General features: G+C 44.5%; 1 protein-coding gene across 8 annotated transcripts in view; it reads left to right on the top strand.

Annotated features, from left to right (window-relative positions):
- gulp1b (GULP PTB domain containing engulfment adaptor 1b) overlaps positions 1 to 25,671 on the top strand; it is a 55,283-nt gene that overhangs the window by 26,437 nt on the left and 3,175 nt on the right. For 3 of the 8 annotated variants that reach the window (XM_042081178.1, XM_042081174.1, XM_042081176.1), the window contains exons 2-10: positions 4,278 to 4,352; positions 13,084 to 13,145; positions 19,005 to 19,076; positions 19,555 to 19,653; positions 20,211 to 20,348; positions 20,994 to 21,110; positions 21,576 to 21,662; positions 22,338 to 22,583; positions 23,709 to 23,892. In XM_042081178.1, the coding sequence (XP_041937112.1) occupies positions 4,278 to 4,352; positions 13,084 to 13,145; positions 19,005 to 19,076; positions 19,555 to 19,653; positions 20,211 to 20,348; positions 20,994 to 21,110; positions 21,576 to 21,662; positions 22,338 to 22,583; positions 23,709 to 23,892 (1,080 nt within the window). Of the gene's footprint in view, positions 1 to 4,277; positions 4,353 to 7,815; positions 8,035 to 13,083; positions 13,146 to 19,004; positions 19,077 to 19,554; positions 19,654 to 20,210; positions 20,349 to 20,993; positions 21,111 to 21,575; positions 21,663 to 22,337; positions 22,584 to 23,708; positions 23,893 to 25,671 lie in introns of those variants that run through there. The other 5 variants (XM_042081179.1, XM_042081175.1, XM_042081177.1 and 2 more) reach the window with 4 other exon arrangements.

The following is a 25,671-nucleotide window of genomic DNA, read 5'->3' as shown; positions in this document are numbered from 1 at the left end:
GTGCAGGGAAATGTTACGTTTTTTCATTAGTCACATGAATGTCATTTCTGTCATTTCACTCTTCATAATGGAAGAGTTCATTTTCCTCTCTGTTTGTGATAGACATATCTTTTTGTGCAAATTACCTGACCATAGCAAACGTCTGAAGGTGTGGTTTCTCAGTGAGTTTACTGCAAGAGGTTCTTCAGTACACATGAGACCATGGCTTGATAGACTCACTGTATGTAGCTAATGTGGAAACAGATTTTCTGGTTTGCAGGAAGACATATATTTTCACTTCAGTCACTTTAAACGTTAGAGATCATCAGGAACTGTGTAGTTCTCTTTGAGTCGAGTCCACTCATTGTTAACCAATGGAAGTCATCCTTGGTCAATCATCAATCTGAACCAATCTCTAATCACCTGTCTCAGGGATTTTTTCATGGGCCACCACCTATAAATATCCTGGTGCGCAAGAAGTTAGTCCTCTTTGTACAGACCTCAGAAGTTCAACTATAAAAAGGACCCAAAGCTGCCATCTCTTTGCCCTTATAAGGAGATCAGGGTACCGTCTTTGCCCATATAGAGATCTGGATCTCCTTAAATTGGCAAAGATGTTAGCTTTGGGTCCTTTTTGTAGGCGAGCTTCAGAGGTCTATTGTCTATTGAGTGATCACGAAAGGTCGAGCTTCAGAGGTCTATCAAGTGATCACAAAGAACCATGCTCGAAGAAAGCCTCCAACCCACCAGTAATACTACTCTCACTGGACAAAGCCCTGCCACGTTATGCCTGAGATGGCGTGCGCATGCATTTTTTTTAAATGATCTTTACCTTTTTAATCTATTCTTTGAATATTATCCTTCTATGCTTTTATTTGCTATTACTGTTTGCTTTTGTTTATGTAAAGCACACTGAATGACCTCTGTGTATGAAATGCGCTATATAATAGATAGATAGATAGATTACTTTATTCATCCCCATAGGGAAATTATTACAGCAGCAATTAATAATATAAACATATATCACGCATAAACATACATACAAGTTAAAAAATAAATACAATTGGATATAGTCTCTGTTAAAGAGGTTGTAAACTGCATTGACTCTCATCATAAGATTTTCTCTCACGGCACAAAGGGGAGTTGTTGTAAATAGTTATGGCAGTGGGCAGGAATGATTTTCTATAACACTTCTTGCTACAGCGCAGTTGGAGTAACCTCCAGCTGAAAACACTCTGTTGTTTGACCAGTAGTTCATTCAGTGGATGTGAGGTGTTGTCCATAATGTTAAGGAGCTTTTGCAACATCCTTCTCTCAACAACTAACTCTAGGGGTTCAAGTGTACTTCCAATTACAGAGCCAGCTCTTTTAATCAACTTGTTGAGTTTTTTGGTGTCATTTGCCCTGATACTGGTACCCCAGCAGATGGCTGCAAAGAAAATGGTACTAGAAACAGCAGACTGGTAAAACATGTTCAACATCCTGCTGCACACATTAAAAGACCTAAGCTTCCTCAAGAAGTATAGTCTGCTCTGTCCCTTCCTATAAACAGCCTCAGTGTTGCACTTCCAGTCCAGTTTGTTATCCAGATGTACACCCAGATATTTATAGTTTTCCACTACCTCCACCTCTTCCCCCACGATGGAGACAGCCCTCTAAATAAACTTGACTTGACTATACTTTACTTGCATGGGGCCTGGACACTGCATGAACACTGCAGCGCTTCTCCTGAGTGGGACGGTGGTAGTGTAGTTGCTAAGGAGCTGGGCTAACATGCAGTAGCTTCAAAAGTTGTCGGTTCAATTCCCAGCTTCCACCGTTGTGACCTAACCCCGAGTTGCTCTGGGGAGAATGACCCTTGTAATATAATTGACATATGTAAGTCACTTTGGATAAAAGGGTCTGCTAGTTGAATAAATGGAAAGGTCCTAGTTTCCTGCAGAGGTTCCGAACGTGGTGTGACCGGCATGGAAGGGATCTTAACAGCCAAGCGTGCGATTCCTGTGGGTCTCACTATCGGAGGGCTGTGGTTGGACACTAGTACTCACCAAAGCGCTGCTTATCTGTGTTGTCGGCTTATTTATGACCACCAGCCATATGTGCACAGCAGCCCGACGGTGAGTTCTCTGTGAATGCTTGTCCTGTGATGTACGCATTCCCATTGGTCGTATATTCCTAACCGTCGAGTGAACTTAACTGAAAGTCCATGGGACTTAACTGAAAGAGCCCTCTGAAAGAGAACATGTGACGTTAACCCTTTCTAGCCACATTGGCTCTCTAGACCTGGTCCATTGGATTGCTTCAGAATATCTAGGGAGAACTTGTTTCTCATGGTGTGGCCATAGGCAGTGGCCTGTAAAAAAGTAACTGATTGGAGATTGGTTCAGATCGATGACATCATCCAAGAATGACTTGGTTAATGCCTCGTGTTCTCTGTCAGAGAACCAAGGTTCTATTCATAACCATAAGTTTTGTTCTGCTATAAATAGAGAGATTATGGACATGAAAAGACATTGTTTATTATTGCCATAAGAAGGAAGTCGTGACACATGCTTAGTAAGGTGGGGATGACTTATGTCCAGTCAAATGTAATAATTTGAATGCAGTCTCTCCTTTTTGAGATTTAAATAAGCTTCTCATGAAAGCTCTTTCACCTTTGGTCTGGCTTAGTGTTTTCTTCTATGTATGTTTAGAGCAATGTTCTCTGGAATAAAATGACTGTGTCAGTTCGGGTAGGCTAGAGCTCTGTGAGGGAATGGGTCTGTGAGTCAACCAGACAGCCTAGCAGCAAGGTCCCATAAACACAGACATGGCATTAAAATCTCAATCTCTCTCTCTCTCTCTCTCTCTCTCTCTCTCTCTCTCTCTCTCTCTCTCTCTCTCTCTCTCTCTCTCTCTCTCTCTCTCTCTCTCTCTCACTTTCTCTCTCTCTCTCCCTCTCTCTCTCTCCCTGTCTCTCTTATGATCAATCTTCCTGCCCTTCTTTCCTTTTCACCCATCTCGGTCTCTCTATCACTGTATCTGTGGTTATCCCCCCCACCCCACCCCCACCCCCCTCTCTCCATCAAGCAAAGCTTAGCCTTTCAGTTCCCATTCTCCCTCTCTGCGTCTCCAACTGACTTGCTAAAGTGCCGTATAGCAGGAGTGTCCTGCTATATCCCTGTCCCTGAGAGGACCTCCCAGTTTGATGAGGGCTGGCATGGCGTAGCGTGGCCCAGCCTGGCCTGGCGCGGTGCGGGCAGTTGGGGCTTCACTGAGCCGTGACAGGAGGGGAGTGCTGCCAGGCCTCTGATGCCCTCGGACTCAACAGATGCCAAGAGAAGCTGGGAATAGGAAGGGGAAGTTGGGGAGCCTTCATTTGCTGATTTTCTTTGGTCGTGTTCTTCACCGTTTCTCTAACTTTTCCTTATTCTCTGTTTCTACCTTTCTTGATCCTCCATTCTCCATCTGTGCCTCTATATTCCTCTGTTTCTCCTTTTCTACCCCTCTCTATCCCTCCATCCATGCTTCTCTTTGTCACATTCTCTATCCTTCCTTTTCTGCCTCTGCCTCTTTTTTCTACTTCTTTCTATCCCCTCTTCCTATCCACTCTCTCTCTCTCTTCTTCTCTCTTCTACTTCTTTCTATCCCCTCTTCCTATCCACTCTCTATCTTTCTCTTCCGATGTCTTTTTCTACCACTATTTCTCTCCCTTCCTGTAGTCCTGTCTTTCTTTCTGTCTGTCTTTCACAAAAGGCTCCAGTGAAGGGTTGCTTAACTAAGACTCCCATTAGTGGCGATTTGTTTATTGTTTTGTTTGTCTTTGCTGTGCTGCTTGCGGCAGGCCCGGTGTAATTTGCTGAAAGGCTGGACTCCTAAAACAAAGAGTCGTTGTCGGCGAAGTGTGGCTGCCGGCCAGGACGCTGCCGCATGTGTGCGGCGTCGTAATTTGCTACAACGGCAAAAAGCTTTTCGCCTCTAAGCGTGTACTGAGTTAATGGGTGGATAAGCTGCAGAGACATCCCCCCCCCCCACCCCAACCCCGATGTACACGCATATAAGGTGTCTCGTCAGGCCACTATTTGGGTCAATGTTTATTTTTTTGTGTGTATGTGGCCACGGTACAGAAAGGAAGTCATTACTCATACCGTGCCCAGCCTGTTCTGCTGTTTCCATTTAAACAAATGTGCCTTAAAAAGAGTGTTGAAAGAGGAAGTGATGGATGCAAAGACCTATTTAAACACCTAAGCTCTTATTGTCTGCCTGTAGATGTAATGGAGAGGGGGATATGTCATCTTTAGTGTTTGTTTCCCTTACAGGCAGAGCAACATCAGATCACCTGCAGCCTCCCCACCGAACCTACAGCATGAACCGAGCTTTCAGCCGGAAGAAAGGTACGACAACATCATCATCATCATCATTGTCATCTGAATCAGCTGCTGCCTGTGAAACACTTTGATCTGTTTTCTTCACCCCAGAAAACTTTATGACAACCAACTCTTCTCTGTGCGTCTTTATTAGTGAGTCAGCTCAGTACGTAGAGAATGCAGTGACAGTGTGTCTTCGTAGTTAATGTTGCTTGAATGCAGGCAGTAAATAAAAGACGTTTATAAAGTTAGCCGTTGGATTAACTGTGGTAATAAAGATATCCAGCCTGCTTAAAAGTTTATACAGTGCTCATAGGATTTTCATAAAGCCACATTCTCTTACATGCACACATTCACTAAATGTATAGAAGCTGGCTTTTAATCAGCGGTTTGGAGGTTGCACTCATTCAGCAAAACACAACAGGGAGTGTTTTGCACTTTTTCTCACCGAATCACTAATGAGAGCAAAAGCACACATACTCTCTCACACACACACACACACACACACACACACACACACACACACACACACACACACACACAATCATGTACATCACAGAAACCACAACTACACACAAACCCACATTCATACACAATACACAGTCATGCATAACACATAGAGTCACACACAATTACAGATCCCGACACTCTAACTCAAACACACACACACACACACACACACACCAAAGTCTATTTTCCACAGCCCCCCTTCATCAGAGGGAAGAGGCATTTCCATTTCAAGCTCTCCGCCTGTGCACATCACAATTAAAACCTCACCCGTAGAAAAGTGGACTGCTCTGGAGTCGGCAATCCCAGTCGCCGTCCTCCTTGTTGCCATCATCATCATCATCATCATCACCATGGTTATGGCACGCTGCTTTGGGTTTGCCTCCACATGCCAGCCACATGCCAGTTTGTGTGTGTGCGTGTGTGTGTGTGTGTGTGTGTGTGTGTGTGTGTGTGAGAGAGAGGAGTGCGAGAGAATAGCTTGCCTTCCAGGGGTCTCATGTTTAATGGATGCTGGTGACAGGCCTGCCTCCGGACCCGCTGCCTCGGTCCTGCTTGGCGGTTCTGGCTCGGTTTATCTCTCCTAGCAGGCAGCCGCTGTAGTGGGTCGGTTTGAATATTTCATGTTGCGCTGTCAGACCTCTCTCTCTCTCTCTCTCTCTCTCTCTCTCTCTCTCTCTCTCTCTCTCTCCCTCTCTCTGTTTCTCCCTCTCTCTGTTTCTCTCTCCTCTCTCTCTCTATTTCTCTCTCTTTGTTTTTCTCCCTCTCTCTCTCCCCCACATTTTTCTCTTTGTTTTTCTCTCTCTCTCTCTCTCTCTCTACTCTATCCTCTTTCTCTCTCTCTCTTTCTCTCTTGTGCGCATATATGCAATACACAGGCACTTTTTCTCTATTCCACGCTTACAGGCATTTGAAGAGGGGAGATAATGAAGTTTGAAGGCGGTTGCTGTTTTGCATGGCAGGGGTTTGGAGTGGTTTGTTTCATTCCAGCTTTTGAGTCTTTTTATTGCTTTTATATGTATTGATCTCAATAGAAATAAAAAAATGTAATAGTGTGACAGGATTACTCTCCAGCCGGAGTCACAATGATATTTAATGACAAGGAGAATTACATTTTTCTAAATACTGAGAATTCCAGCGATTAAAGTCCTTTGTGTTTAAGTAACTTGAGTATAGCTATGAATGGAATTAAATGTTAAAAGTGGGATTATTGTCTCAAAGTTTAAATGACTTTCACTTCATTTATGCATGTACAAATTCTTCATGTTGAGAGACGGCATATTTTATTTGAGTTTTCATTTGTGAACGACCTTGCCAAACTTGTGAAGCACCTCACCGATTAAGCGTGGGCCCAGACAGCATGTGATAGCACCCACACAGGTTTATCCAAAAAACTCATCGAAAGCCTCTAATTTAGATAAATGGCGGCGCTCCGGCTGCTATTTGCTCAACGTTCGAGAGAGAGAGAATCCCCCATCTGTCTCGCTTCAGTGTCAAATATGAGATGTCCCTCCTGACAGTTATGGCCCGACAGAAAAGACGGTGTGCCGTGTAGAACGTTCTAGTGGCTTTTAACACTGGTGATATCTGTGGTATTGTCAGATCCGTCAGCCTCTCGCGACAAGGGCAACTTTAATCGGATCGCAATGTCCCGTATTTGTATTGCTAATATAGGTGCCATAGATAAGTCTGCTGGAGTGGAAAATTAAATAGGTAGACAGCTGAGGTGTCTTTGGCCCGACGCAGAGGGAAAAGATATAAAAGCAAGCAGCGCATCCTTGGTGGCGAGAATCATCCAAAGAAATTGACGGGGGGGTGGGGGGTTAGAAATGGCTTGTGGGAAGTACTTTTTTGTGTGGACTGTTGGAAGTTTGATTGAAGGTGCGAGTTATATTGAGTGGGATAAAAATGGCTGTGGGGAGGAGGGGATTTTTCAATGTGTCTGCCAATCAGAGGACATTTATTCCAAAAGCACTGGGGGTACTTGGACCTGAATCGTTTTTTCCGCGACGCTTCAGCCCACAAAAGAATTGATTTGAGCTCCAATCATGGCTCTTATTTTTTTCAGCGAGAAGGAACTAAATTGCTGCCATGTCATGTTATTTTCATATGTTCTCTGCCTTGTCAGGTGTAAAAAATAGAAAAAAGTATTAACCCTCAAGGTATCAGAGGTCATGACCTTGGGGCTGATCAGTCTAAACTGTTCTTTAGATGCATCCTCACAATGGCACACGGCTGTCACCTCACATTGCCCTTGTTTTTTTATGTCTTTCCACCTCCGACATCAGAAGCCTCTTTTCACTCTCTGACCTTTCACTCGCCTGAGTCTTTCTCTCTTTCTCTCTCCCTCTCTCTCTTTCTCTCTCTCTCTCTCTCTCTCTCTCTCTCTCTCTTTTACACACACACACAGACACACAGACACACACACACACACACACACACACTCCATTCGTATGTTGACGGGAGGCAGGCGCCCCGGTGCATTGTGACCTTTTCCTTTGCAGCAGTGGCCGCTCGGCAGTGGTCTGCACCACCTCCAAAGGTCTGACATCTAAAAATGGACCAGTGAAGCAAGCATGGTAATCTCCTGCAATTGGTGCTCTTCAACCAATTTCCTAGAAAGACACTTTGAGTGCATTTGTGTGTTTGCATGTGTTTGTGTGTGTGTGTGTGTGTGTGTGTGTGTGTGTGTGTGTGTGTGTGTGTGTGTGTGTGTGTGTGTGTGAGTGTTTGTGTGTGTGTGTGTGTGTGTGTGTCTGTGAGTGTGTGTGTGTCTCTGTGTGTGTGTGTGTGTATGTGTGTGTGTGTGTGTGTGTGTGTGTCTGTGTGTGTGTGTATGTTGGGGGCAGGTGTTCCCAATAGTCTCTCCATCAACTTCTAATTAAGACTTTGCGAGAGCAGGTGAGAGGATGCTTCAGTCAATCAATGGCTGGGTCACCCATGGGCTAAAGTAGAATAAACATCAGTTTATTACCGGATGACAGGGTTCATGTCTGACAGACAGCAGTCCTCCAGGAGCCGACACAGGCCACTGTAGTGGTTTCAGTAAGCCGTATCCACACCACACCAGCGCTGTCATGTTTTCTTGTTTATTCTGGATGCGTCGGGAGGAGACGAGGCATGGCTAATGCTCCAGACAGCTGTCAAGCCTGCGCAGGGACTTGGATTAGAAGGGAAAAGCTTTTCTGCGCAAAGGTGTCAGGTAGCGTGTGACAGGACACACCACTCTGCTGCTGTCGCCTCATCCCGAGACACTAGCAGACGGTTGTCCGTACGCTCGGTGTGTGTGTGTGTGTGTGTGTGTGTGTGTGTGTGTGTGTGTGTGTGTGTGTGTGTGTGTGTCTATAGGCATGACTCACATCTCTTTGCCTCATCTGTGCCAACTGGTGCTGAGGAAAAGTGACAGATCCATGTCTAATTCTGTTTGAGGGCTTTTGAGTGTAGTTCTGAAAAAGATGGTCAGTTTTCTCCAATTTTACCACCTCCCTCTTTTTAACAGAATATCTAAGATATGGACATGCACTCAGTTCCTGTTGTACTCATTTCACTGAAATATGTATGAACAGTATTTGGTACTTGTGTGTCTATGTAGATATGTGTCAGTGGTTATCCCCGTATGTATTAGAATCACAAACAGTTTGAACCATATTTGTGTGTCTATGTAAGTATGTGTATTTGTATCCATGTATATCAATATATCAGCATCGCAAACAGTTTTATGATCTGCATGTAAACATGCATGTATACATAATATATTCATAGATAGATTTGTACAGCTTGAAATGTCTACATAGTTAATGTCTACATATCTGTACATATGAACATAGAAACTCTGGGCCAGATGTACGTACATTTGCGAACGTAGCGTTATCAGCGTCATGGACACACCGCAGATTGCGAACGCTGTCAGATCCAAGTTTCCGTCATATTTATCAATCGTTCAATCCTTAGTGTAAACTGTGCCTTTCTCTGCTATTCTCCGCCCATAAACGCAATTTTACGAACGTCCACAACTGAATGGCAGCGACTACATACAAGCGCAGTTAAATGAAGTTAACTGATGAGAAAATTAAAAAGAATCAAACGTTTAGCGATCATGAAATAATACCATACATGATATGATGTAAACAAGCAGGGAGATAATGAAGATCTAGCCTAGAAATCTAGACGCGCCCCTAGCGGCAGCAAATTACAGTAGGAAAGTTTAAGTGAATGGCGTGAAAGTGAAAGTAAGACATTCGAAAGGCAACGAAACGAGAAAGTTGAGGTTGCTTTTGGTAGTACAAATACTTTCACCACAAAAACTGGTGCTCTAAATAGCGATTCTGTTGTCTTTGAAAGGTTCTCTTATTGACGCATTGAAGTGCAATAGACCCCTTCGCAACAGTGGTGAAAACATAAACATCCGGGTGGGCGTGACGTCACTGGAGGCAGAAACAATCGTTTGGATAGTGAGGCGGCTATTTGAATAGTACTAGTGAGGCGGCTAAAATCAGACAGTAATCTAAAATCTTTGCTAAAATGTGTAACGATATAACACAATACGTACATACGTGATCGGGAGGATTATTTGAAAAAACTAAGGCTACATTATCAGATGGGACCATCCTGACAGACCCAATACCGTCAGTGATTGGAAAGACAGGTTTGCCATCAGTTGAATGGCCGGACATTATTGAAAAACCGAGTGTCTACAGTAAGGAGAAGCTGAGGGTGTATAAATCATTGAATGCATATAACTATCTCCTAAATGGTCATGTCCAAGACTTACAATAGGCCTACAATGACGTGGTGAGTTTTGTGTTTGCCGAACCGACATTTTACCGAGCCAGCGCCCGCCCATGTCACAAGGCAAAGATGTATTGCAAACGTGCTAATTACCAACCATTTCGTTTGAAAATTCTAAAACAACAATGTTTTTTAATACAAATAACATTTGATAAATGAACCTCACATTTTTCAGTAGCCATAGGTGTCTAGATTTGAACAAAATCTAGTTTGTTTCTTACCGGGGCTTTTACTGCCTGAAATATCCCATTTTGTTTACCACGCTCGGAGTTATTGCTGGGCCTTACACAGTAGTAGCCTAGTAGCTAGTAATCAAGGATTTGGTTTAGCTCTTCGAGTCACAGTAAAATTAAATTTTTGGTAGGCTACATAGCTTATTTAGATACACTTATGGTGTGGGCGCTTGCGTTTTTTTTAGGAATCCGCAGTCTTGGTTTGTATAGAAATTAATAAGTGACATACATGTAAAGAGGTTGGAAATACAGGACGATTGGTAGGCTAATATGTGAGGTTCCGATACAAGGCGTGGGTTATCGTGAGTCAAACGAACAACTACGTTCTCACTGGAAACTGTAGCCTAGGCCTACTTATTTCAAATTTAACCGATGACTTTTTCGGTTCTGGCACCCGACAGCACAGCAAGATGAGACCATGATAACCTTTAGCCTCCCGAATATGACTGTTCGTTTAGCTTCCCAGCTGAGGTGATGGTTTGTTTTGCCTCCAGTGAACGTAATGACGTAGGCTCAGAAGGTACCTATTTGGATTAACACCTGCTTTTACAAGGCGGAAGTATTTAGGCGCAGAATAGACGTTCGCTTTCAGGAGCAGTCTTTGTACATACCGCGGAATACATAGTTAGGCGCTCTTTACTCTTCCCCTCCCATCTTTTTACGCTAAACTCCCACTTTCCCCTGGATCCTCCCATGAACGCTTATGCATGACATGACAAACGCAATCTGCCACTTTCAGCTCCCACGACAGGCAGTTTGCGCTTTTACATCATTGCGGCCTGATTGTACATACCTCGCAATGATTTTACACGCACATTGCGAAACAAATACGCCTGAAGTGGGCACAAAAGCGTTAGTACATCTGGCCCTCTATGTCTAAATAAAAAAGCAATCAAGAATCTTTGTATGTACTGCATGTTACCTAATCTAACTGAGATCAAAATTTAATCAAACTCACACCGGGCTATAACAGGTTCGCTAGTGTAAGCCCCCCGTTCACAAGCGTAAAAATAGTTGTAGAAGACTGGTCTAATTTTTTCAGATGTACGCGTCGCTATCACGTCTAATGTAGCCAGTTCCATCGATTACAGTGAAAAGTTGACTGAACACCGTCCTGATGGTGGCATCGTTTAAAGTGACAGGCCGGGTGACAGAGAGGTTCCTGAAGCCCATTCAAAGTGCTTTCCACCGGGCATAAAGCTCCCCGTGGCTCATCCATCACCAGCAGGCCTCACACAAGCCAGGACACAGATGGCAAGACAAGTGGGACAAACTGCCCCTGCGCGCAGGAATGCAGAATGTTGCAATAGGGAGCCATTCATTAACATTTATACAGACAATATGAGAGAAGATGGGGGAGCAGATGAGGTATTGAGAGAAATATTAAGATGAGTAGAAGCTGGGGGGAAAACAGAGAGAAGGAGAGAGATGAAAACTCATTTTTGTGGCCTGTTGTCTCGCCGGAGAGAGGGCAGACAGTTTCATCTAGTGCGGGAAAACACATCAATTCCGCAGGATTTCATTTCCACAAGTGTCTCAATGCCAGAACAGATGAGGAGAAGGAAAGTGGTTTTGTCGTGCACGGTGAAGCCAGCCAACCTTGGTGTGAACTTTTTGAACTTTGGAAAACAGCTTCTCACCATTGGCGTCAATCCTCATCCTCTCTTCCCGCGGAGAGATAAAGGATATTGTGATATCAGCAGACAGATTTATCTCCAGAAGTCCAGTCAGGGCAGTCCACTGCAGAGACTATGAGCTGTTTTTTTTTTTTTTTTTTTAACTGCAGAACTAACGCAGATTTTGCTCCCTTCAGTGGCCTGGTCAAAGTGATACAAGAAGAAGGAACTCTTCCGTTAACAGGATAACGCAACCAAAAAAAGGTCTCCAGGACAAGGAACTCCTTAAATTAAATGAAAAATGAATTGACTGGACATGTTCTCTCCTTTTTTCTTTTTGACTTCACTTGACACCAAAGAGCACCTGGCAAAAACAGTGAAGACAAAGAGGACTGAGCACGTCGCCGACAACCCTCATCTGAAGGAGAAGGCAACAGACTGGGCTCCCAGCAGTGGTTTGGTCAAGGACACCTGTTAGAGATAGAACTGTTCTGTCATCGGCTAGACAGAACATACATGAGTTCTCCCCTCTGCAGTGGTCTGGGTCAAGGAGACCCGGAGAGATAGAACTGTTGTGTCATCGGCTGGACGTAGCAGACTGGATTCTCAGCAGTGGTCCGCACACAGAGATCCACAGAGAGGACACTATCCCCAGCCAGCGGACCAGAGGTCGAGGGGAACAGCTGGACCATGAGTCACTGCCAGAGGGAGGAGAGGAAAGGAGAGAACCAGACAAAGAAGGAAGTTGACTAACTGGTAGAGGTCTATTAAAGTTAAAGCCCAGGGGCCGCCAAAGTGTCTTTAAAAACGTTTAAAACCTAAAATAAAAAATACCCAGTGCTTGGTGTGGACTTAGCAGTAACTGCAAAAAGGAGACAATTGTCTTCCCAATTTCTTTTTTTTTTCCTATTTTTTTTCCTCAGCCATCATCTATCTACTACACATGTACCCATGTACTTCACTCCTTATGGTATGATATGCCAACAAAAACAACCTTACCTTCAAATGATGCCAGTTTATTTATGATGTGCCAAGACATACACTGCTTGCAGGCCAAGTGGTTCAAGTAGCCGTGTTTTTTGTGTGTGATCATTCCCAATTACAAAACATCATTGTTAGGACAGTAAGGATTGCTGTAGACATAAAGAGGGTGGAGGATTTGGGGTGTTTTTCTTTATTTGTCATGCAAAATAAAAGAGGCTAGGAGGAGAAGAGAACAGCGCCTGGTGTTATTTGTTTTCAGCCAGGCACAGTGCGAACTGAAGCCACTGCTGTGACAAATGAGCTCTCCCATTTATCTCCCAGCCTACAGACTCTTTGCTCAGGTATGCACACACACACACCTCTGTGTGTGAGAGAGAGAGAGAGAGAGAGAGAGAGAGAGAGAGAGTGTGTGTGAGAGAGAGAGAGTATGTGTGTGTGTGTGTGTGTGTGTGTGCATCTGTGTGTATCCACAGAAGGATGGTGGATTGGGAGGTGCAGCCCTGAGCCTGAGCCCATCTATAGCAGATCCATGGCTAAATGGGGGGGCATTTGTCTCTCCACCTGCATTGTCTCCTTTGTTGCCTCCAGGCTCAACTCCCCTCCTGAGCCGCCTGCTTTTGTGTGTTCCAGATAAGCCCGCCACGCACACCCCTGAAGCCCTGGTGAAGCGGCACGTGGCGTACAACGCCAAGGTAGGCGCAGCCACATCCACTCGCCTCGCATCTCCTAAACACAACAGTCGAGCACTAGAACAGCGGAAGCAACAGGGCTCTCTGCTCTTCACAAAGGGCAGGACTGTGCAGCAGTATTAACAATAGACTGGCAGTCTCTGACGAAGTTGTGGTTTGCCAGGAGAGGAGAAGGAGGAACGTTTTTGCGTGTTAATTATGGCTAATTATCTGTTTGAAAAGCAAACTGGGCAAGGCTTGTGGGGGTCTTTTGAACAGAATGTGACTTACACCACAGGTCGTTATGAACATGAGGGAGGATAATCAATCACTGAGGATCTTCTAATCTGCATAGCTGAAGATGCTATTTTGTCATTTTAAAGACTGTAAAAATCTCATTGTTAGATGAAAAAATCCCCCACAGCCCATGAATGGGAGGTTGGTTTGCTGTTTTCCTGTTTTGCTTTTAGCACAGCATGCAGTAGTGCCCCCCGCGGGGAACAGAACAGGGAAGGGGCTCTTTTCAGAGCCGTAAATCTCATCCCATTCATCTCCCATTGAACATGACGCTGTGTGACGGAGATGACTCGGCCCTGTCATAAACATGACACATAAACATGTCCTCCCCATCACTCATGTTACTTTATGTCATCTCACCAGGCTCCCAGGCACAGCTAGTTTGTGTTTTTTTCTTTCTTTTTGCATACAAGTATCCCATACAACCCCCCCCCACACACACACACACACACACACGCACACACACACACACACACACACAAATTTCCCACCTCAATCACCCAGGTGAGAGCTGGCTTTCACTGGGAAAAGGGCAAGACGTTCCCTATCGAAATGTGACCTGGCTCCAGAAGCCCCAAATTGCTTCACTGAAACCTAACTCTCACCTCCTGTACCTTCTACTAACACACACACACACACACACACACTCACACACACATACATACACACACGCACACACAAACACACACACACACACAAACACACACACACACACACACAGACCCATAGCCCCTGTCCTTAAAAGCAGTACCTCTGCCAAGTCAGAGGTGCCTGAAAAGCAGGAGAGACTCATTTCTGGGTCCTCCCCTGTGGTGTGCTGTTGTGCTGAGTGGAAGGCCAGGTGGGGTGGGCAGGGGAAGGGAGGTGAGAGGAGAGGTGAGCCGGGCTGGGCTCAGCAGGAGGTGGAGGATGTGCTCAGATTTCTCCTTCCCAGGGGCTGGGAAGTGTGCTCTTTCTCCCTCTCTCTCTCTCTCTCTCTCTCTCTCTCTCTCTCTCTCTCTCTCTCTCTCTCTCTCTCTTCTCTCTCTCTCTCTCTCTCTCTCTCTCTCTTTCTCTCTCTCTCTCTATCTATCTCTCTCTATCTCTCTCTATTACACACACACACACACACACACACTCATGCATCCAAACTTGTGCACAAATACTCAGCAGGAGGTGGACTGTATCTATTTCACACACACACACACACACACACACACACACACACTCACACACACTCTCACACACTCATACTCTGGATGGGCTCAGTATATTGATGTGATGGCAAACGCACACACACTCTGGATGATTCCAATTTGTTGATGTGAGGGCATGCACACACACACACACACACACACACACACACACACACACACACACACACACGCGCACACACACACACATTATCTGGTTGAGCTCAGTATGTTGATGTGAGGGCACACACACACACACACACACACACACACACACATTCTGGATGACTCCAGTGTGTTAATGTGAGAGCACACACACACATATGCCACCCAGAGTCCCATCTCCCACCTGGAGCCTCTGTGGGCTGGGAACCTGTGCTAATGGAATCACTGTCAGCCAAAAGAGCTCTACCTGATACCTGGTACCTGGGTTTCCAGCCAACTCTTCCGCATATTTAATGATCATTCATGAAACTTTTGGCTAACAGAAATAGGACTGCTTGTTTTCATCGGTTGTGTTATGTGAATTATAAATGGAATATCTTCAGATATGTGAAATATATTCTCAGTAGATGCGATATGATGCAAATAAACCCATAGATAGATAGATAGATAGATAGATAGATAGATAGATACTTTATTGATCCCCAGGGGAAATTCAAGGTCTCGGCAGCATACATACAACACAAACACATTCTTTGACAGCAGAAAGAGTAATTAAAGTATATAATATAAAAACACAACTAAGCAATAAGGACAGTAGAAGATAAAGAATATGCTAAATATACTAAAAACAGTATCCACATAGTGGTGATTAATCAATCAGAGGTGCTTGCAATGGCTGAGGCAGGGACTGAGCCTGTGATTCTCTGTGCATAGTAAGGTATGGTAAGGTGCTCTAAGGTGCTCTGTGTGAATGAGTGTCATGGTGGTAGTGCAATGGTGATGGTGATAGTGGTCATGGTGATAGTGCAAATGAGTAAGTCCAACAGTGCAACAATGCAGAAATAAAGTAAAGTAAAGTCTATATATCTATATATTTAACTATTTAAGAAATGTATAAGTGTGACCACAGTTTGGCTGTGGCAAGGAGGGGCGGGGGGGTTATGCATATGTGCTAATGTGCTAATATAGCACGCAAAGAGTGAGGCATAAAGACAATGGTACAAGTGGCTAGTGGACAGACAGTACCAAACATGGAGGGGATGAAGAGGCAGACAGACTATGCAGAGAAGTCTATCTCTCCTCTTCCCTTGAGTGAGGCATTGAACAGTTCAATGGCCCTGGGGACAAATGACTTTCTCAGTCTGTCAGTTGTGCAAGGCAGTGAGCGAAGTCTCCAGCTGATCAGGCTCTTCTGCTTAAGAATAGTGCTGTGGAGTGGGTGACACTCATTGTCCAAGATGTTGATCAGTTTGTTCAGGGTCTTTTGGCAGATAGTGAAGTGATGCACTCCAGTTCAGCTCCTACTACAGAGCCAGCTTTCCTTACCAGCCTGTCAATTCGCCCCGCATCATTCTTCCTTGTGTTTCCTCCCCAACATACTACTGCATAGAAGAGGACGCTGGCAACAACAGACTGGTAGAACATCCTGAGGAGCTTACTGCACACATTGAAGGACCGCAGCCTCCTCAGGAAGTACAGCCTGCTCTTCCCTTTCTTGTAGAGTGCATCAGTGTTGGCTGACCAGTCCAGTTTATTGTCCAGGTGGAGACCCAGATACTTGTAGGTGCTAACCACCTCCACATTGACCCCATCAATGTGGACTGGTAGCAGAGTGGGCTTAGACCTGCGGAAATCCACCACCATCTCCTTGGTCTTTGAAGTGTTAAGTTGAAGATGATTGAGTTTGCACCATTGCACAAAGTCCTCCACCAGGCTCCTGTACTCCTCCTCCTGCCCGTTCCTGATACACCCCACAATTGCAGTATCATCAGAAAACTTCTGCATGTGGCATGACTCGGTGTTGTAGCAGAAGTCAGATGTGTACAGGGTGAACAGGACTGGAGAGAGCACAGTTCTCTGTGGCGCTCCGGTGCTGCAGATCACAGTGTCAGAGAGACAGTTCTTCAGTCTGACGAACTGTGGTCGCTCGGTCAGGTAATCTGTAATCCAGGTTACCAGGTGAGCATCCACACCCATCTGCAAGAGCTTGTCTCCCAATCTGAGGGGCTGGATGGTGTTAAAAGCACTTGAAAAATCAAAGAACATGATTCTCACAGCACTTTTCCCCTTGTCTAGGTGGGAATGTGTCCTGTGTAGAAGATAAGTGATGGCATCGTCCACGCCCACTTTCTCCTGGTATGCAAACTGTAACGGGTCTAGTGCGTGGCGTACCTGGGGTCTGAGCATGCCTAAGACCAATCGCTCCATTGTCTTCATCACATGTGATGTAAGAGCGACAGGTCTGTAGTCATTAAGCTCACTAGGGTGTGGCTTCTTAGGGACAGGGGTAAGACATGATGTCTTCCACAGTGTTGGAACTTGTCCAAGGCATAGGCTCAAATTGAAGATGTGCTTCAGTGGCTCCCCCAGTTCAGCAGCACAGGCCTTGAGTAGCCTTGGACACAGTCTGTCAGGCCCCGCTGCTTTATTGCTGCACAATTTCTTTAGTTGGACTGTCACTTGATCTGTTGTAATGGTGAGGGGTGTAAGGGGAGTGGAGGGGGAGGGGTGCATCTGGGATCTGTGTGTCTGATGGCTGTTGACTGAGGTCGTTGTCACCTCATTGTTCGTGATCGCCATGTGGGGGAGGGGTGCAAAATCCAGTGATGGTGGGGGTACGATAGCCTGTGATGATGGAGGTGAGTGTTGCGCTGGTATTGAGGGGGTGTGAGGGTGGGGGCTGGGGGATGGTGGACAGACCACCACCATTGGAGCTGGAGCAGGGCAGTCAAACCTGTTGTAGAAGTGGTTCAACTGGTTCACCCTGTCCAGGTCCCCCTCCACAGAGCTGCAGTTCTTCTTCAGGCCAGTGATAACCTTCATGCAGTCCCATGTCTCCTTCAAGTTGTTTTCCTGCAGCTTCTGTTCCACCTTCTTTCTGTAGTCCTCCTTAGCTTCCTTCAGCTTGAATTTGAGTTCCCCTTGCACGCGCCTCAGCTCTGCCATGTCCCCCTCTCTGAACGCCATCTTTTTCCTGTTAAGAAGGGTCTTGACATTGCTGGTTATCCAAGGCTTGTTGTTAGGAAAGCAGCATACAGTTCTGGTGGGAACAACAATGTCCATGCAGAAGTTCAGGTAGTCGGTTGTGCACTGTGTGACCTCCTCTAAGTCCTCTCCATTCTGTAACACACTCCAGTCAGTACACTCGAAGCAGTCTCTCAGAGCCTCATCCACTTCGGGTGTCCACTTCCTGAAAGTGCGTGTGGCAACTGGTAGCCACTGTACTTTGGGCTTGTACATTGGCTGGAGATGAATGAGGTTGTGGTCTGACTTTCCCAGTGGGGGGAGGGGTTTTGCACTGTATGCATCCCTCACATTTGCATACATATCCATCAACCTAGTCTCATAGTGTCATTATAATCTATGCTATTGAGTTATGAGTTATGAGTTAATCCCCCCCCCCCTTCTTCAAGATTTTCAAAGAATTTCAAGTGTTTCCTCTTAAGATTTCCAATATGAAGGGGCAAAGTTTGCTTTCAGGTGGATGAAAACCCAGCTCATAGGCATCACTCAGTATCATCACTCAGTAAAATATGTTATGGGACTTTAAAGCCTAAACCAGAAGAGGCATTATAGCATTACTGCTTATCCCCAGACTTATATTATAGGAATCACTCTTATCACCTCCCCCCCCCCCCCCCCCCCCCCCCAATACACACACACACTGCCCCCAGAAGACAAACCTGCCGGCATTCCTGCCGCACTGATTTATACAGCAGCATTACCTTATCTGATGGTGTGTCAGTGTGTTTGGACGTCTGAGGGGCCTGCCCCATTGAGTGATAGAGATGTTTGGATCTCGTATCTGTCGAAGAGTTTTCGACGTCCAGAGCGGTTAGCAGGCCGATAGTGGAGAGTTGAGCTCCTGGGGGAAGCATTGGTGTTCGGAGAGGTCTTTGAGAGCGAGCCAGGCCAATCAGGACTGATAATGTTTGACAGCGAGCACTGGCTCGAGGTGCTCCCTGGCACTGCAGGTGTTTTCATTTTGATGGATTATCTTAATGACACTTCTGCCAAGTTCCACCTCAGAAAACTTTTCTTTCTTTCTTTCTTTCTTTCTTTCTTTCTTTCTTTCTTTCTTTCTTTCTTTTTCTCTCTAACACATACAGTCTCCCTTCTCTCTCATCTCTCTCTCTCATACACTCACACACACAAACATAAAACAACATTTATCAAAGTCTGAAGTGGCTTGCCAGGTCGCCACTGATTGTTTTTGCTGCTGTCTGCTTTGATTTGGTGTCTGTCTCAGTTCCTGGGCATCACCGAGGTGGACCAGCCAAAAGGCACTGACGTGGTGAAGGTTGCTGTACGGAAACTCAAGGTAATTTTACTCAGCGCAATCCAAACTCTTCCACCAGACTTGTTATTTTCCTGGCAAAAGAAACAAATTGATTTCACATTGACCTTGTCATATTCAATACCCTCAAGCTCAACAGTACCACAGAGGGTGGATAGCTATTTTTGAGCCAAACATGTTTACAAGGGGGTAGTTGATGAATGAAAACATAGCTACAGGTGGGTGTTCTCTCACACACAAATGAACCAGGTGGCACATAAAGTTAATTGTCTGCCTCGGGCCAAATGTCTCGTGATGGGACAAGTATGAGTGTCTGTTCTCCAATGCCCCCTAGTGGAACTCACGAACATCACAAGTGTGTATCAGTCAATGGTGTAGTTGTTGGTGGCAGAAGTTGGATTTGAGGAACAGTTTTTGGTGCAGTCTTGAAAACTTCAGAATTGTTGAGCTTATTGATGAAAAGCTCTGACTGCACAACAAAGTTGTTGTTGTTGTTCTTCAGTTTCAAAGGCACATCAAGAAGTCAGAGGGACTGAAGGCCCCCAAAGTGGAATTGCAGATTTCCATCTACGGCGTGAAAATCTTAGACCCAAAGACAAAAGTGAGTGACTCATTCTCGCAGCGCATCGAGCCTGAGGGCTTCAATCTTCTCTAATTAACGCTTAGCAGAGCAGTGCTGAGCCTTCTCACACTGACAAACACTGACATTTAGATTTTATCATTCAGCAAACTCTTTTATTCAAAGTGACTGTTAGATGTGCACTTTGCACAGTGCATATCCACATTTTTAGCAGTTTGTGTGTTCCCACGGTAATGGACCCCATAACCTTAGTGCTACTGCAGACAACCTAATTTACCAGTTCAGAAACTATAATCTAGACTGACTGTGGATTTCAACCTTTTGTGTTTTGTTTATTGTTGATAGATGCAAAAAAATCTTTTTTTACAAGAAAAGGCTACATTACTTACTTTAGTTAGTTAGTTAGTCAGCCTAACCTACGTTACACACCATTTGGAACAGTAATATTGTGAGTTTGATGCATCACATGATAAAAACAGTTTCTTGGTTTAATTAACAGTGAACAGCACAGTTGCATCACATAGCCTCCTGATGCTTGCCCCCGTTGAGATGGAACTTAAATTACATTGTCTCCACAGGAAGTACAACATAATTGCCAGTTGCACAGGATGTCCTTCTGCGCAGATGATAAAACAGACAAGAGGATATTCACGTTCATCTGCACTGACCCCGAAACCAAAAGGCATCTGTGCTATGTGTTTGACAGCGAAAAATGTGTAAGTCAGAGATGTGATTGGTGATGGCAGCAGTTTTTACCGGATTGCAGTCCTGCCGGTCTGGGCTCAGGTCAAACTGAGCTGAAGTTAAGTCTGATAAAGACGAGCTAATATTATTAATGTAGTAATACATTTCAGCTATGACTGTAACAATATATTGAACTGTAAAATATATTTGTCCTGAAGAGCAATATTGTCCAGCACCAATATTCAGACTGATTCATCGTTCCTGACTGCAATCCACCTCTGCCATCTTTCCTTATCCAATCAAATTTCTCCAAGAAGTCTAGACCCCTGTTGACCCAATACTCACCGCAGGCTACCCTTAGACTCGATTTATGCACCACACACTTTTCTAATTTGTCTCTTTTACTTATCCCATTAAAACACTTATCTTTCTTCTCATCTCATGTCTATGTTTATGTCCTTTTGTATACAGCAAGTTGTTGTTATTGAACTTTATCTATTTTAGGATCAGTCATTACCCTATTAATTTATTGTTAGTCTGTGTTTGACTTGACCTGCTCTGTATGCAGAAGAGATTGCATGCTTTCACTCAGCTGTTTACTCTCCTCTGCCACCGTGTTTACTGTTTACTGTTTGTGTTTACTGTTTGTGCCCTCTGTCTTTGCTGTTGTGGTGCAGGCAGAGGAGATCACCCTTGCGATCGGCCAAGCGTTTGATCTGGCGTACAAAAAATTCCTAGAGTCCGGTGGTAAAGACATGGAGACCAGGAAACAGATAGGCAACTTACAGAGGAGGGTAGGAGTTCAACAGAACATTGATTATTTATTCATGATGATATAGATATATATTTTTTGGCAAAAATATAATTCACAGAAAAAGATGCTGAGGGGCTTTATAAAGCTGAGGCTCACATCCGAGATTCATACGAGATGTTATTGAAATAGACAGGACTGAGCTCAAAACTGTTTTGTATATGAACCGGAGTGAGCCAAAGGCCAGAAAATCTCTATCAGTCTTCCCTTGCTATTTATAGTATTTCCCAGCTGTTTGTGTCATTCATCTGTAGAGTTGAGGAAAAACCTCCAGCTGTTTTAATAATCTCCTTGATTCATGCTTGAAAAAGAGCGATATAAAATACAGAACTGTAGAATGTTTCATTATTAGCTTTCCTCCATCTTATCTGGTTGTTGTTGTTGTTGTTATTGTTGTTGTTATTGTTATTTTGGTTTTGTTGAAGATCTTTGTTCTTCTTTGTGCTAGATTCAAGATCTGGAGGCGGAGAACTCAAGATTAAAAAAGCAGCTTCAGAATCTGGAGGACCAGTTGATGAATGCTCAAGTTTCTCCTGTAGGTTCTCAAATAATTTGACAGACAGCCACTATAGCGAGGCACCACTTCTTTCTTTACAGTATTCACACATGCCTTGCCCTAATTTTCCCTTTAGATGATGCAGATGAATTCACTTTGTGTTGGTGTTCTGGTCTACTTTTTACACATGTATGAAGTTGAATAAAAGCTGTCAATTCACAATGGTGTAGGCGACAACTAGATGAAATCTAAAATGGTGGTTCAGAAATAGGCCCAAGTGACTAAGTGACTATCTTTTCCTAACACTCCTCTTTAGTTTTGCCTTTTAACCAATGAACTGCCACCTTTCACTTCTACCTCTTGATTCCATCTAACCCTCTAATGAAACAAAAAAATCTCCTGTCTCTTTCCTCTTTTGCGCTCTCTTTCATCCTCCACTCTTACTCTCCTCCTTTCTTTTCCTTTCCTGCTTTCTCTCTTTCTTCAAGTCTCTCTCATCCTTTTTTCCTCTTTTCTCCTTTTCCCTCCTCTCTCTCTGTTTCCCTCTCTCCCCCTCTCTCTCTTTTCCCTCTTCTCTCCTCCTCTCTCTGTCTCTCTCTCCTCTCTTTCTCTCTGCGCCTCTCCTCTTCTCTCTCCGTCTCTCTTTCTCTTTTCCCTCCTCTCTCTTCTCTTCTTGCTTTCTTCTTCTCTCTCTGTCTCTCTCTCCCTCTGTAGCTCCTCCACCTGAACCCCAGTAACGAGGCCTTCATGCTGCAGCGCCCCTCGGCTCTGTTCTGGTGCGGTGGCGGCGTCGGTGGTGGCGGCGACTTCACGAGCCTCTCCTGTCTGGAGATCTGCTCCGTCACGCTCACCCCCGCCAGCTCCCCTGAGTCCAGCCAGTCAGCCGGCCTGCTCACACCCCCGCCCTCCAAACCCGCCCAATCAAAGCCCCTCAGCGACCACAGTGTGCCACGCCCTCGCGTAATAACCAGCGCTTTGCTTCTCTTTACTCACCCACTATTCAGCACTTTGTTTTCCTGCACAACTTATTTTCTCTGATAATGCACATTTAGTAGAGACAATAGCCTGCTTTCGGATTGTCATTTAGAAGAAAGAGTTTCCATTGCCTCAGCTTGTAGTATAGCTAACTGTAAAAATGTATATCAAGAGAATGTAGGAAAATGGTGAGATTATTCAGCAAATACTTTAACAAAAAGGCAAATGGATTTTAGATCCCAGGTCTCCAGTTCCTCACCAGCACCACTGATCCAATCACAGCTCACAGTTCAAGTTTTCCAAATTGGGTGACTCTTTTAAGCAAAACAACATAGATGTGCTTTAGAATATGACAAGCCACAGCAAATCAATCCATTGTCAAGGCCACCAAATACAGTGTAACATTACATGGTGGATAAATTGATCCATTTATATTGCAGCAACAACCATTACCCTACTATAGTTTGTCCTATACAGATGGAAACCCATTTTGATAGACAGGTACAGTATGTGTACTATGTTATACTTTAACAGTAAAATGAACCTTTTTTATATTTGAGCTAAACCCTAAAAAAGAGGTCAACTCAGAGCCCAGTACACACACACTCAAACAGATAGATAGATAGATAGATACTTTATTGATCCCTAGGGGATAGATACCCAGCACCCAACTCGCACTCACACACACACACACACACACACATTCTGCCTGGCATTTTATAGTTGTCGATTCATATTCCTAAAAATGTCAGAAGTTTCATTAAAATCCAAGTTTAAAAAGGATTGAAATACTTAAAGTTTAATTTTTATTTGATTCAACACATTTTCCTGGCATATTGATTATGAAAAATCCAAGAGTGGTTGTTAACGCGGTTGCATTATGTATAAAGGTCTTATCTTCGCTCACCCACCAGAGTAGATCAAAGGCAGAGCCAGAGCCTTTCAACCCCGGCACTGCTACTTTACAGCTAATTGCTTATTCTGCTTAGAAGACTCCATCACTCAGCACTGACACTTCAGCATGTAAAGGAGCTGACACGTGAGGATCAGGAGCCAATCAGATTCATAGACAACGTTTGAACTTTGACCTCCACTCGTCTTCCCCTCCAGGCCGGGAGTATCCCCACGCGGGGGCGATCCACTGATGTCTTCGACATGGTGCCCTTCTCACCTGTGTCGCCCATGGCGAAGATATCGGACAGCAACGGGAGCACCCCACCTCCCTCCACTCCTCCTCCTCCTCCTCCATCTTGTCTACCACTTAAGGAGAGGAGTAAGTATGTCTCTCTCTCGGGTACGTTGTGAGAATTTAAGCCTTTATTTATTCATTTAACACTGGTGTTTTTATCCTAAGCCACTCATAAAAAATAGGAGCAGTCAAGGTACAGTTTGAATAGGTGATAATAGTACAACAATAAGCACTTCCTTTTGTAGTGTTGTAATGCTAATTCAATGTATTGTTGAATGATGTTAATGATGGATGTTTGAAGGAAAATAAAATAAATGGAAATTGTATCTACCACCATCAATTTTATCCTATGTATTTTATAATTTTCCATTTATAAACAGACTACTACTATACTATAAGAATTATAAGTACTTCATTGTTTAAGAGTAGAATAACAGTTCATAGTCAAGTTAAAGGTGATTTAAACAATGTCAATGTTAGTTTCTAAGCTAAAAAAATGTTGTCATACAGCAAACATCACCTCACCATTCGCTAGGTGCCTGTGCCCTGAATACACTGTAAAAAATCGTGGTCTCTGTGGGCAGCCTAGGCTCCAAAAACAGCAACAAAAACAACCTGGTCCATCCTGAACCATAAAAACATAAACTGTTTCAGCCAATCACCGACAAGATGCACATTTAGGAGAGTTTCAATTGCACGGAAGGGAGGGGGAGGGAGTAGCGAGCTAGCGCTCTGTTTTGTTTGAACGTCAACAGAAGTGATGTTACCCAACATCGCTTAGAGCACCTTTTAGTCAAGGGATGTAGATAAGAAGGATAGACAGGATAGAGAAGAAGGTCATGGCAAGCACAAGTCAAGTGTTCTAGGTTGTGAGTAGTCCTAGGAGAGGAGGTGCTCTCGGAGGAGCTGGGTCTTCAAGAGGTTTTTGACGATAGAGAGGGACGCCCCTGCTCTGGGAGCAACTGGTAGTGCATTCCACCATCGGGGAACCACAGATGAGAATACAGTAGTTTGGATTGCCATGAGTGTGCCAGCACAGTGCTGCATAGCACAACAGTCGGGTGGTAGCATATGCCTATATGAGAGCATTCAACTTATTCAGTGCGGAACCGGTGAACGCTTTGTAGACCAACATTAGTGATTTGAATTTGATGCAAGTTGCTATAGGTAACCAGTGGAGCTTGATGAGCAGTGGGGTTACATGGACTGCCCTTTTAGGTCGGTTGAAGACCAGTCAGCCACATTCTTGGATCATCTACTAGGGTTTCAATACACAGGCTGAAAGACACGATAGAAGGGCATTACAGTAGTCAAGACCTGAGATGACCATGGCCTGTACTAGGAATTGGGTAGCATATTGAGTTAGGTACAGCCTGATTTTTCATGACACCTACATTTCTCACAACCTTGACAGTAGCAAGAGATGTGGAGTCAGGTTTGATGTTGATGTTGTGATGTATAGTTTTTTTAACAAACAGTTGGACTTTTATTCATTAGGATATATCTGAGAGACATTCAGAGATCCGAGCCGAGGGGTCAACTCGTCTGGTGGGAATGACAGATAGAGCTATATACAGATAGAGAAGCCATGTGAGTGGATAATCAGACCAGGGAGGTGGTGTGACTGACAAAGAGAAGGTGCCCAACCCTGAGCCTTGGGGTACCCCTGTAGTGGGATAGTGAGATGCAAATTGCTGTGCAAGTCAAGATGCGTTGAGTGGACGCCCCATGGGGTAGGATTCAAATGAGGACAGTGCTGTGACTGTGATGCCCATGTTTAAGAGTATGGAAAGAAGGATGCAGTGGTTAACCGTGGAAGTGGAAGTAGCTGATAAGTCAAGTAGGATGAATACAGAGGACTGAGCTGTTGCTCTGCTTTCTTTT

This window comes from Alosa sapidissima, chromosome 23 (genome assembly GCF_018492685.1).
Source record: "Alosa sapidissima isolate fAloSap1 chromosome 23, fAloSap1.pri, whole genome shotgun sequence".
Taxonomy (NCBI): domain Eukaryota; kingdom Metazoa; phylum Chordata; class Actinopteri; order Clupeiformes; family Clupeidae; genus Alosa; species Alosa sapidissima.
This window is presented reverse-complemented; position numbering and strand designations above follow the sequence as displayed.